Source organism: Notamacropus eugenii, chromosome 3 (genome assembly GCF_028372415.1).
Source record: "Notamacropus eugenii isolate mMacEug1 chromosome 3, mMacEug1.pri_v2, whole genome shotgun sequence".
NCBI lineage: Eukaryota > Metazoa > Chordata > Mammalia > Diprotodontia > Macropodidae > Notamacropus > Notamacropus eugenii.
Genome location: NC_092874.1, coordinates 8,365,928 through 8,379,512, shown reverse-complemented (window position 1 = coordinate 8,379,512; position 13,585 = coordinate 8,365,928). Strand labels below are relative to the sequence as shown.

The 13,585-nt window shown below is 38.0% G+C and overlaps 1 protein-coding gene across 5 annotated transcripts in view; it reads left to right on the top strand.

The window, feature by feature from the left end:
• Window positions 1-13,585, top strand: part of AGMO (alkylglycerol monooxygenase) — a 413,111-nt gene that overhangs the window by 255,200 nt on the left and 144,326 nt on the right. For 4 of the 5 annotated variants that reach the window (XM_072650817.1, XM_072650818.1, XM_072650816.1 and 1 more), the window contains one exon: window positions 236-341. In XM_072650817.1, coding sequence (XP_072506918.1) covers window positions 236-341 — 106 coding nt within the window. Of the gene's footprint in view, window positions 1-235; window positions 342-13,585 lie in introns of those variants that run through there. The other variant, XR_011976493.1, reaches the window with a different exon arrangement.

The window sequence follows — 13,585 nt, the reverse complement described above, 5'->3', positions numbered from 1 at the left end:
AAAATTACAGCATTGAAATGGTAAATAATTCCACTTCAGGTAGAATATAATAGAAAGACTATTGGATTTGAAGTCAGATAATCAGGATTCAAATCTTGTTCCTCCTAATTTCTAGCAAAACAACCTGGCCCTCATTTTCTTTGCTTGCAAAATAAGAAGGTTGAATTAAGTGACCACTTTAGCCCTAGTTCTAGGATCCTATGTTAACTTCATGTCAATTACTTTTTCATTTCAGGACTCGGGCAGCCATTTTGGAAACCATCCGATGCGCAGTGTTTTTGGTGCTATATTGGTTGCATTACTTGAAGCCTTTCATTCCTTCGTGGGCATATGCTTTTGAGGTAATGTTTGAATGCACATGACTTCCACCTATTTGGATTGCTCAAACCTTTCCAGGTCCACATACATATTTTACTGATATTATCTTGTTACAATAATGGCTTGATTAGTTGTTAAGTTCAATTCATTTTCTAATGACAAAAATTTAGTGAACATTTCACTGATGTCATCTTGTAGGCAATTTTTTTTTAACATGGCCACTTTTTTTATGCCAAGTAACAAAAAAAGAAAAAAAGCATATTTTCTTTAAAAAATGTTTAACATTTGAAAACCTTCACATGGTTCTTTATATACATTAAATCCTGCCATGATGTAGATGATGGCCCCACTTCGGTTGATGGTGTATACTTTAAGTATGCTTAGTGGGATTGTTGATCGTTATGTCCAAGAAGCCATTGGCAAGCATGATGTCCAGGAGATCCTTGTGTAGGCATGCTTAGCACTAACTGGTCCCTGAGCACCCTTCTAGTTCAGACACTTGGGAGGTTAATAACACTGGGCTTTCCTTGGTGGTTTTCTTTTTATTCTCAATTTTATCAGTCAGAAAGCTTGTTCTGTTAGCAATATTTTTCTAATATTTGGAAAAATTTTATTCTTGTTGTGACACTCCTAAGACCCCTCTGAGAAATGACTAGCATTGTAGATGGCAAGGCAATGGGCTAAGCAAGGTAAGACATTTGGCTGTGGTCATGTGGATTAGAGGCTGAGTTTTACTCTTTGGCACCTTTGCTCTGGTGAGCTCCATGAACACAAAGCAAACAGTCAAGGGACATATTCCAGAGAAGGTGAAGCAGTTCTTGTCCCTTTGATTGTCGAACTGGAGATATGTGGTGAGTCCAGAAAAGTCAATATACAACAAGTATGATGAGGTATTCATTTTACAAGCAGTTCAATTTATCAAACCTTTTAAAATCCCTAGTCTAAGTCTGACCTTGGGCTAGGCATTGCAAATTCAAAGTACTAAGTATGGCTCCTGGCACCATTAAAGTAATTAAAAAAAATGTTCATTGCATGAATTGAATGAATAAAAATACCGAGATATGCTACCACTACTTAGCTTTGTTAGATCAGTAAAATGAAAATGATATTTGCACAAATTGCCTCAGAGGATTAGGATGAGAAACACATGAGATAACATGTAAACCTGAAAGCCTTAAGCAATATAATGAGGAGTAGCTGAAACTGACTTTCTCACATGACAAGGAGCTGCTCTGTGTTGTGGATGAAGAGATTTACCTTAGAATCAGTCAAAACTAGGTTAAATTCCTACCTGGAACACACTGGACATCTGGCATTAGATTAGTCACTCAATCCCTCATAGACCCATTGGCCGTGTGCATCAAGGAGAGTTATTTCTACCCCAAGGTGTGCCCTCTACTGACAACATCACAATGAGAAGGAAGGTTCTGAAGGTTTGTGGAGTGCCATTTCTGAAATCCATACCTTTATTTCCTGGGCACATTTTTTTACCAAATGTGAATCAGCTGTTTCACAGATAGGACTCAAGGAGATCCGGCCACACACTGATCTAATTCTTCCCATGTCACACCCCTATGTGGTCAATCATTCATCTTTTCAGATACTTATTCTCTCTTCCTTTCCAAAACACAAACATGAAAAATGAACAAAAGAAGACAAAAGCAGCACCTCCCCCCACCAAAGAAAAAAAGTGTTGGAAGAAAAATAAGACAATGACCTAAAGAATAAAATTCAGTGGGATAAGGGCTTTGGGGGAAAAATTCTTCAATATCCTCCAAAAGGTAATGTTTTTGTGGGGAGAAGATTTGATTATCATGTTGATTTATTTTTTGGTCATATTGGACAAAACGAGAACATTAATGATCACATACATTAAACCATTGAACTCACGAGCAAATGTGAGATCTAGATCATATTCTTTATAATGGATATCTTATCTTTAGCCAAATCAATCAACCCAGAAATGCTTATGACATCCAATACTGCAAGATAACAGAGACAGAAAGAGATTCAATTCCTCCATTAATGAGCCTGTATTCTAATAAGGAACTATTAGACATACAAGGGTGCAATGGGTAGCATTTTTTGGAAATGGATATATTTAACTTTTATGGGCTAAAAATTTGTAAAAAAAAAAAATTGCTCACATTTCTTTCTTACCCTAAAGTTCTTTCTCCTCTCCACCCTTCCCCCTTGCTGTGAGGGTGGTGATAGTGGAATAATTCTTCTAATTTTATAGAGCAAGAAACTGAGTCAGAGAACCATAATCAGGATCATATTTGTGAATTTCAAATGTATAGTCAGGATCACACACACACACACACACACACACAATTTTTACCCTCTTTCTTAGCATTCCATCTACCCTGGATAGATGAGGTCTTCCAAATCTATCCTTCTCTTGGACACTTCATTATGAAATCTCTACTTTCCCACTTTTTCTTTGCTAGTGTTGTGTGAATAAAACCATGACAGATAAGCTTAAGGGTCCCATTCAATCTTAATTAGTGCTGGCTGGTTGAAAACCCTTCTAATGCCAGGACACCATATTCTCATCATTTGTCTTTAAAATGATTACAAGACAATTAGTGTTATCTAAACATTTTGTAAACATTTCTCTTAACTGATTGTACATAGTCAATGTTTTTCTCAAATAAATGAAGTATTTTCTATAAAATCTACTTTTAGCAGGAGATTTTAACAGGTTCATTTTAACCCATATGAATTCAGCATCCCTAACATATCAAACAATTTATTAAGTAGGAATTTGCATATGAAGATAGAGGTGGCTCATGGGCACCATGGAATGGGCCTGGAGCCAAGGAGAGATATTTAAATCCAGCTACAGACCCTCACTGTGTGACCTAAAGTTAGTCATCTAACCATCTGTGGCACATTGCCTTTATATACAAAAATACTGGTAATAATAGCACCTTCTCCACATTGTTGTAGGGGAAATGAAAGACGGATATCTGTATATCACCCTGAAAATCTTAAAATGCTATATACATGCTAGTAGCTGCCATTACAACATGGTTATTATAAAGATAACCACCAAAGTGTCTGTCCTCAAGGAGATTACACTCCATGGGGAGAAATTGGCAAAATCCTAAACAGGGAAAATCATAATATATGTAAGACAAATACATTGTGCTATGGGTAAGGGAAAGTTCTAACGGCTCAAGAGACGATGGAATCCAGGGAACAGCTGCATTGATTAGTGGGGAGCTTGGAAGGTATTTCAGAGGTCCGGAGGTTTCCAAATTTTGATTGACATGATTTTATTTCCTGAAGCTAGCGCCACCATTGACTGATAATGGTACCTCCATTCCTTAGCCCTTTCCCACTCCGTGAGCCCACCCCTGATGGTTACTTGTGTAGCTTCCCTCCCCCAAATGGACAAAAGACCCCACTTGTGTTCCATATTGCCTTGGAAGCCCCAGTTCTCAGATGGTTACCATTTGGGATAAAATATGAAAGCTGGTGAATTTGATCCCATGTCAAATCATGAAAAGTTTTAGATCCCTTTTTTAGTTTGCCTGAAATATTGATTAGGTCAGGGTAGAGTGCTGTTCCTAATCAGGACTAGTCACTTTTGCTAATTCCCATGATACACTGAAGCACAAATACATCTCTACCTAGCAAGGTGTGGGGAATGTTGATGAAAGTTTCTTTCCCCTCTCTATACTGATGTGTCCCTGTAATTTTACCGAATATTAAGTCAAATATTCTCCCATTGATTCTCTCCTATATATTATTATTGAAATAAATGTGTCAGAAAATCAAGATTACTCCTTTTTCATATCTTTTCTTTCCAAATTTTCCCTCCATTCACATACCGTACACACACGCACACACGCACACACACACACATTTTTTTTTCTGAAATATACCTGTGCATCTGTTGGCCATTTAGTTTTTCTTACATTAATGGATTTAGAAATGTTTAACTTGGTGAGTATTTATACCAAGTGGAGAGAAGAAAGGTCAAAGGTGACCAGCTATTCATTTGGTAAAGTAGGTTCTAGAAACTGAAGCCAATAGAAACTCACAAGGGTTAAGTTTTTATTACAATATTTGTATTTTGTTTTACATACATATGCAATAAAATGAATGGGAATGGAAATGAAATCATAAGTATTGCAAAGATTAATGAATATGAAAGTTAAGATGCTCTAATGGCCTCCAAAGATGATTCATGACCATACTGACTTTTGAAAACAAATTCATTTGATAGATTAAGAATTTATAAAAAAAATACAAACTATTTTACAGTTTTCTGATGACATATAAATCTTAATTCAATTTATGTCTACTACTGATAATAAAATGTAATTCCCATTTCTATAATTCATATTTTTTGAAGACTCTGCTCCTCCTCCCATAAGAACCATCCTATACTGTGCAATGATTACTCTCCCATGTTTTAGTTGAATAAACAGATACCTAGCAGAGTTAAAGGACTTGCCCAAGACCCAACATTTAGAATGATGTCAGTTATAAGACTCAAACCAAGATCATCTGAATCTGAAACCATGAATGACATTGACACTATATTGGCACAAAGCCTCAGAGGAAGTCTCCAAAGGTTAGGTTAAATGGGGTAGTTAGAGAGAACATGGTAGGAAGGAATCAGTAAAACATTAGAATGATCTGCTCATACGTGAATGGGCAAACCAGGGTAAGTGGAGTAGAAATTTCACTTGGGGAGAAACATGAATAAACCTGGAGCTATAAAAGCCAGTTTTAGAATGGGTCACTTTAACATCTGTTAATTATAAAACTGCTTTCTGCTTTTGGGATCCTCCAGTAGAGATGCCACTTCCACTTCATTTGTTTACGTGTAATCAATGTGTGATGTCCATCTTTCCTAAAACTTGGAGGTTGCATTGGCAGCAGATAGTCATTTCATTGCGACAACTCTTGTGAGCAGAAATCCCAGCATCCTCTTGGCTTTGCTGGATGGGGAAGTCACATTAATCACTGCTACTTATGTAAAATGAAGATACAATGAGAAAATTCACATTCACTCAAACTTTATTGACTCCCTGCTATTGGAGTTAATGCAGAGCTGTCTGAAAGAGTCTTTTCATTGAGGGTTCCCTGATGTGTAGAGACAAATAACTATGATCCTGACACTGTCTCTTACGAGTTATGGGAATTTAGGCAAGTTCTTGCTCCTATTAGCCTTAGTTTCTTTATCTGTGAAAAGAACTGGTTAGAGTAGATGACCTCCACAACTTCTTATGACTTTACCATTCTAGGATTTTGAGTCTACCTCTTCATACCTACGTATCAGTTCCTGTTTCTCCCTTTATTATAATCTGAATAGGAAGATCTCTGGTGTTGTGTCATACGAATGGCATCAACAGTAAGACTTTGATCCCACTAGGAGTCATTCAATGCAACTCCCTAGATATGCAAACAAAACAAAACAAAACAAAACAACTATTTAGTAAACATCAATCCTGGTCACCTTATAATTGCATGTGGCTGATCATGGAGGACTAGGAAAAGATATGGATGAGTGGGTAGTGCATGTGACCACTCCTAGCATAAACTTAGAAGCATATGTCCTCAATATGCTTAACAGCATTATTTTGATTTTATATTAATGAAAACAACAAAAATGGAATATTTTAAGTATTCTTCCTTTCATCAGGGTGGCTCTATTTTCTCCTTGTAGAGATTCCAATTATTCTGTACCTGTGATCAGGAGATGCTCCATGATGGAGTAGTGACTTTGATTGAAAGAGATGACTTCAAACCTTGACTGACCAGAATTCAGGACTGATCTCTCCAACATCCTGGCTCTCTCCTCTGGGTCAGGTCACTTAATGCCTTTAAGGGCAAGTATTAATCTGCACTGGTCGAGTGTTTCCTTATCAGAGTCTTTTACTCTGATGAAAACACAGGTCCAGTTCCCATATCATCCTATTCATGAGTAGCTGTGATTTAAAATTTAGTGCCTAGTCTCCAGGTCCTAGATGTTTAGTTGGTGCCCTTCCTCTTTGAAGGGCACCAAAATGACATCACTATGTTGGGCATAGTGTATCTGACTATGGCTGATCAGAACAATATGAGCTTGGAAGGTTCTACTCCAAGTTGGACACATCCTTCACCTGGAAGATAGCCATCTACTACCGTCAGTTGTGAAGGTCTGTGGAAGACCATAACAAAATTTGGTTACCTGGAGAAGCTTATAAATATTGTATGCCAGTTTCATGACAGCATGTTTACATGGGTTCTGGAAAATGGATAACGCTTTTTCACTTTCCTAGTCATCAGTGGAGTGAAATAGGGTTGCGTGCTTGCTCCCATGTTTTTAGCATGATGTTTTCAATGATGTTGGATACCTTCGACAAGGAAGAAAATGGGTTCCAAGTAAGCTCCTGCACTGGTGGCAAATTATCTAACCTGAAAAGGCTACAAGCCAAGATGAATGTGGAGGAAGACGTTCTTAAGCTGGTTATTGGAAAATGATCCCACTGCATTCAAAGCCTATACCATTTAATAAGACTTTACAAAGGTTGTGTTCTATTATTTTGTTTAATATGATTTAAGAATCCAAGGTTAAGGTGAGTCAGCTCTGTTTTTATTCTGTTTTGTCCCAATCTCATGATTTTTTCAGTGCAGAGAATTCCCATTGTGGAAATTCTCATCTTCAATGAAAATTCTCAACTTGTTTATAACATATTCTTAGCTGCCCAGAGATACTTGGAGTTACAGTTATGTGACTGATGTCATCTAACTAGTATATGTTAGAAGCAAGTCTTCACTTCCAGTCTTCCTGATTCTAAGGGAAGTCCTCCATCCATTAGGCAACACTGCCTCTTTTTCTTCTAGATTAATACTATGATCCACTTCCTGGCCATAGACTGAACCCCTCTTGCTGCCCACATGCCATGTTGGATTTCTAGCTTCATCTCTATGTGCCCAGTGCATATGACTTTGCTCTCTAAGCTTCCTTCATTACTTTGTAGACCTTCTTTATTGTGCATTCCACCAGAACCTCTTCACCCTGGAAATTCACTCAACCCCTGAACTTCTCACACTGGAAGTGCCTACCTTCTGCCCTCTGTGACCTTTTCCTTTCACTTTCTGTTTCCTCCAGAACCTCCATTTCTTGGAGGATGACCAGGTTAGATATAACCTTTTTCCACCCCAGGTCACACTTTTGACTCTTAGGACTTTCTCTGCTATTCCCCTCCATGAGTAGCCCTGTTCTACTCTGTCCTTGAATTTCTTTCATGTTCTGTCTTTCCCCATTAAAATGAAGGCAGATTTTCTCTTTCTTTCTCTTTCTATTCCAAGTCCCTGTGATACAGTGAACACTTAATAAATGCTTAATAAATGCTCAGTGCCTGGAAAACAGTAAACAATAAATGTTTGATGACTTGACCTAGCTTGACTTAATTTAGGGATATGCTAACAAGGATTGTGTTCATCTTTCATTGTTGAAGAAGACCCTGACATCAGAGAAATGATGACATGACTTGCACTTGACTTTCTTTTTCAGTGAGTGAGGGCTGTACAAGGTCACCAGCTTCACTTCTCCTGCAGAGTCATCTGCATCCAGTGACCAGATATTCATCAGGATGCACTAGGAGTCCTTGACCCCTTTAGGTCAGGCAGATGTAGGCAAAATATCTGGATTTCAGGTTTTTTTTCACTAGACTAATGGTCATGAAAATTTATTTTCCTCAGTCAAAACCTCAGTCAAAGTGTTAATTGGCTTACTTTCTTTGCTTGAAGCACTAACATTGGCCTTCTCTGTCTCAACTAGATGCATCTTCCCAACTTTACATCATGTATTGTTAGTCATTCTCTTACAACAACACCCATAGATTTTACTCATAGCTTACATCCTTAAAACTTTATTTAAAAAAAACTTTACAGATGACATACGTTATATAACAGATACATGCAGCAATTGTGGCTAGATTTCTTTCACATTATCCTGGAAGAAGGAAATGAATGCTAAGTGAAAAATGAAGTCTTTGAAGGGACGTGTGCACTGTTCTTCTATTCTCTCTGTTGTTTCCCTGATGTGTTTCTTTTATAAAGAACAATATAATTTTTGAGGATTGTAAGTTGTATTGTTTAAACACATGAAATTATGGGAGGGTGTTGCTATAGAAGATGACTGGGAGAAGGGCAGAGTCTAGGAGAGAAACTAAGTCAAGTTGAACATGGAGGTCTATGACATGTCTTGCAAATTTCTTGTAATTACTTGACACCTACATAGGAATTTTAAATATGAAAACTAACTTGTAGCACCATGTTGGTGTGTAAGTGGCATAGGAATTTTTGCCAGAAATTTTTTTTTTATTAATGTTATTTTTTTTAAAAAAGAATGCACTTCAACTAAGTGTTTTCTCCTCACTCTCACTCCCATTTATTCCCATATGCACACTACCTCTATCCAGTCCTGGACCATGCTGTGCTTTAAATCCCATCGAGACAGTTTGCCCACCTTCTTGCCATCTACCCTCCTTATCTTTTCCTCACTTCTTTCCTTCCTCTTCCTTTTTACCCGTCCCTTTCCTAATGTAAGTATAGTCCTTTTAAGTTCTGAGAATCCTCATCGTACCTCACCCCAATGCTCATACTGATGTGGCAGGTCCCTCAGAAAAAGGCTCCACAAGTTTCTTGGAGGGGAGAAAGGTGGCATGTGCTGGTAAATATGTGATAAATGTTTATCAACTCTCTAAAGAATGTACCAGTTCAGTCGTAGCTGCATTATTACTATTTTTCTCCATCATGTTCTCAAGTGTTGAAAATCAAACAAAGCAATGAATCAAGCCTTAACTTGTAGTGTTTACTGATTTCCAAGGTGTAAGTACTCACAATGAAAATCTAACATTGGATTCTCCTGAGTCTACTGAAGCTGCCTCCTGCTTATCCCCAGATACTTCTCTAATGTTATGACTTAAACTCTCATTCTGGTATGTTCTCCCCAACATTAATAGCCAAATATTAGCACCTCAATTTCATTTAACCAGTTAATATCTGTTAGATTTTACAAAATATTTTATAGCAAAAGTACAACACATATAGAAATGACAAAGCATCCCACCCACCCTCAACTTGTAGGCACGCCCTCTTTCCTCTACTCTACTATCTTGGCTCTTGAGGGGAAATTGAGGCAGTTTTTTTACATAGCATTTGCCCCACCAAGTTTACTTCCAAATCTAGCTTAGCTGATGGATGAATCTCTGCACCTCTACCATAGCTGCCTCTGATGTCTTCTGGGTCTAACGGGGTACTGGAGGCTTCATCCTCATCATTTTGGATGACCCCTAAATTTGACATAGACTACATCTATTGGCATAATAAATAGAGTGCTAGACTCAGAGTCAGGAAGACATGAGTACAAAGGTGACTTCAGACACTTATTGTCTATATGAACCCATGCAAATCATTTAACTTTTCTTTGTCTCAGTTTCTTCATTGGTTAAATGCAAATAATACCAGCATATACCTCCCAGGGTTGTTGTGAGGATAAAATGAGATAATGTTACAAGATGCTTTGCAAACTTTTTAGTGCTATACTGGTTTCCTAAAAGTCTCAGTACTGTTTTAAGCTTAATTGATTGAAAACTAAACTAACATTTTTGCAGGGTAGCTAGGTGGTACAATGGATAGAAGAAATGCTATGATTCAGGCACCAGTTATAATGCATGCATGCTGGGGACTTCCAAAGGCTCTTGGACTCTTTCAACTATTGAGCATGTGTCAGAAGTTCAAGGAGATAGAAGATGATAAGTACTTTTTTTCCTTAATTTTCATACTTTGTGCATTTTGAGGGACATGTAATACATATGTTTTAAATTCATTTACACTGAAGTCATCAAAATATCATTCTTTTTAAAGACAGTTTTATACCAAAAATACTTTTGAGTCTTTTTAATATTTAAATGATGATGTTTTGTTTTGCCTTTTTTCCAATTCTGGAAAACAGGAAATAGTTGCTTGTTGGGGGAAATGTGCTCAAAGAGCCAGCACACTCACGATGTCAGCTCTAAATGGCCAACCAACAAACGCTGAGTGGGTTCTCAAATGAAAGCAAATCTCAATTAATTACAGTGTTTGAATAAACAAAGAAGTTTCGAAGACCCCTCTCTCCCAGGGTCCATTTGTCACAGCTGGGGCCATCTTGAGCCTGCTGACTTCTATCACCTCCCATTTTTCATTGCCTCACAGTTACCTATCATGTTTGTGCTACAATCCACCAATGTCAGAGTAGTGAATTATGATCATCACTTTAAAGTAAACATCATTTGCTCATAAGAAATTATTTCCACATCAAACTCTGTTTTGTGCTGTGCCCAGCTTTCAGCCCTTCCCCTCATTATAATCATTCCTCCCCCTCCCCAATCTGAAATAGCCATGTGTCCCAGATTGCATTTCCTCCCGGCTGAGTATGCCACACTCAGAACTATGATTTATGACCTTAGCCTTTACACATTCTCTGGGCACTAACAAGATAGTCTAGTGGATTTGAAACTTATACAAAAAATGAAAGCAAACATACTCTCATGATAGAAAACGTTGTCAGCAGGAATGGAATTCACCAAAGGCCATTTAAGCTTGAATTTCTCCTTGAGCTTTCTCTTGAATGGATGACCATATTCCATTGGGTTCACTGGGTAAACAAAAGCTCCAATTCCAAAAGGTCCAGTGATATCTGCTTGGAAACAGAGATGCTGCCTATCCTGCTCCTCAGATGGGCCAGGGAGTCCTTGCTGCTTTGCTTTGGCCATTGGTCTGGTTTCACAACCAACTTTCAATGAGGCTAAGATGTATGGTTGGTTCCAGATGCTCCAGCCAATTGACCGTAAAATTGCTACATATTTCTGGCAAAGCAACCAAGTCAAAACTTTGAAAAGCTCCCTTCCCCCTCGTTTTTTTCTCTGAAAAGCTCCTCATTATTCTTCTTCTGCCCCCTGATCTTAGCAAAAGGAATACTTCTGGAATCAATTAGAAATGTCTGCCCTTGATGAGATCTGCACGTGAGTTTGGAATTGTGAGGCTTTGATAGTGTCAGCCAACAGCTGCATTTTCAGGTGGTAAAATCCAAGAAAGAATTTTCCAGGGTTTATTTACAATCATAAAGTTTTTTTTTAAACTGAACCCACTCAGGACAAGTTGGAGGCCATCTCATGTGCCATTGAAATGAAGCTTAAAGGGGATTATGTATTTCTTTTGTCCCAGATGAATAAACCAGTCCCTTTTTATCAGGAACTTTTCAATTACTTTGCAGTACTGTGGCAAGTGACTGGAATAAACTGGAAACCTAGACCTCCCTGCTCTAAGTTGCTTTAAGAGAAGCCTATGTAGTTCCTCTGGTCATTTTACTACTTTGATTAGTGAGAGATAGTTGACACTCATCAGAATCAAAGAGCACCAGAGTCATGTTGGGAAAATACAAGAACTAGCAGGTGACATTCTCTCTTCACAGCTCCATTGTGACTTACGTGGATGTTGCCAAGCATCACCCAAATTTCAACATGCAACAAACTGGGTTCCAAATGATGAGTTAAAAACTGAGCTTATAAGGACAAAAAGAGGAGCAGGCTATATATGTGGAGAATGCTTTCTATTTTTTAACAATAATGTACATGTATTGATAAGTACATGAGGAGAATGGCACTAGCAACAAGGAGAGATCCAGAGAGTTCTCCCAGAGGTGACAGTCTTTGATTTAAGCCTTAAGACTGCTGGATTATAGATGGATAAGGGGAGCAAGAAACACCTTTAGAACCCAGGATTCTTCCTGGGCAAAACCATGGAAAGAAAAGATACAAGATAACATACTTACTGTAGGCAGCAAATAAGCTAGTGCAAAGTTGGTTGGTTTGGTTTTTAATGGGATCCATAGCATTGGGGTTTCACTCATCTTTGCATTCAAAGACTTTTATGGCCAATTATTTAAAATAGTATATTCCTAGTAATGGCTCTGAGCATCTGGTGTGTGTGTGTGTGTGTGTGTGTGTGTGTGTGTGTGTGTGTGTTTCACATTTGAAAACAAAAGAAACCAGAAATTGGTATTGCTTGTTTCAAAGGTGTCAATTTGGGTCATTTTCATTGAATACCATCTGGAGTACATAATGACTTGACCTGCAATCCAGTTTCATTCTGAGGGCCAACACCTGGCAACACATTCTTTGTATCAAAGTGTCCAAATGAAATACAGTTGACATTGTACAGTGAACTGGAAAGATGTAATTGCTCTAAACAAGAATTGATAGCTCCATACTGGTTATACAAAACTGAAGTGAATTCAGTTCTAGTAGCACTAACCACCTACTAAGTGCTAGGTGATGTGGATATACATGAAAAAAAAAACACCCTTGTGTTCGTGAAGTTTGCATTCTGCTGGAGAAGGGGAAGGAGTATCTTATGTACGATTAAATAAATCCAAAATATATACAAAGAAATACAAAGAAAATTCCCAACCTTATAACATGGGGCCACTGGGTGGGGGAGGTAGCCCTTGACCTGTGCTGGGACACCAAGTAAGTGTTGAAATCAATTCAACTCCACCTCCAGCTCTTGAAACTGGGGTATTGGCAATCTGTAGCAGGAGGAAGGAAGGAAGGAAAAGGAAATAATCATTTATTATATACTTCTCATGATGTGCCAGTTGCTAAGTGCTTTACAAATATTATCTCGTATAATCTACCTAAAAACATATTTTCCTGACACTGCTGTCTTGCCATAAGTTCTTGTAATTTATAGTGTAACCAAAGATCATTTCTGGACCACTTGCCGTTTCTTGTCCAGGTCTTCTGATTTCCCCCTGGGTTCAGTTGTGGGAATTGATTTAATTTGATCCTTTGAGGTTCAATTACTGGGTTTCCTTGATCAGAGATGAGTTACCTTTGTGGCCCTTGCTGAGAAGGGTTCAGAGGAGGAATTGCTTGCTTGATAAAGTACTGTATCTAAAAATACACACCTGAAATCTTCATTACTAATAAGTATATTCCCCAAAGAGCCTAGAGGCAAATCCCTAGAGGTTGGAGCTGGGGAAAGAAGGAGAGAGATCATTTCAATAGATGTCCACTTCATAGACTTTACTAGAATCTTCCCAATCTCCAAAGAACCCAAGGAATGTCCTAAGAAGATTGAAATCTTTGCTTACTGACTTGAAAAAGAGGTAAGCAGGGACAGAGGCTGGGTTAGATGGTTTGTGATCTTTATTATTGGGACAACATTTACATCAAGGAGACCAAAGGACCATTGGAGTATATGAAGATAATTC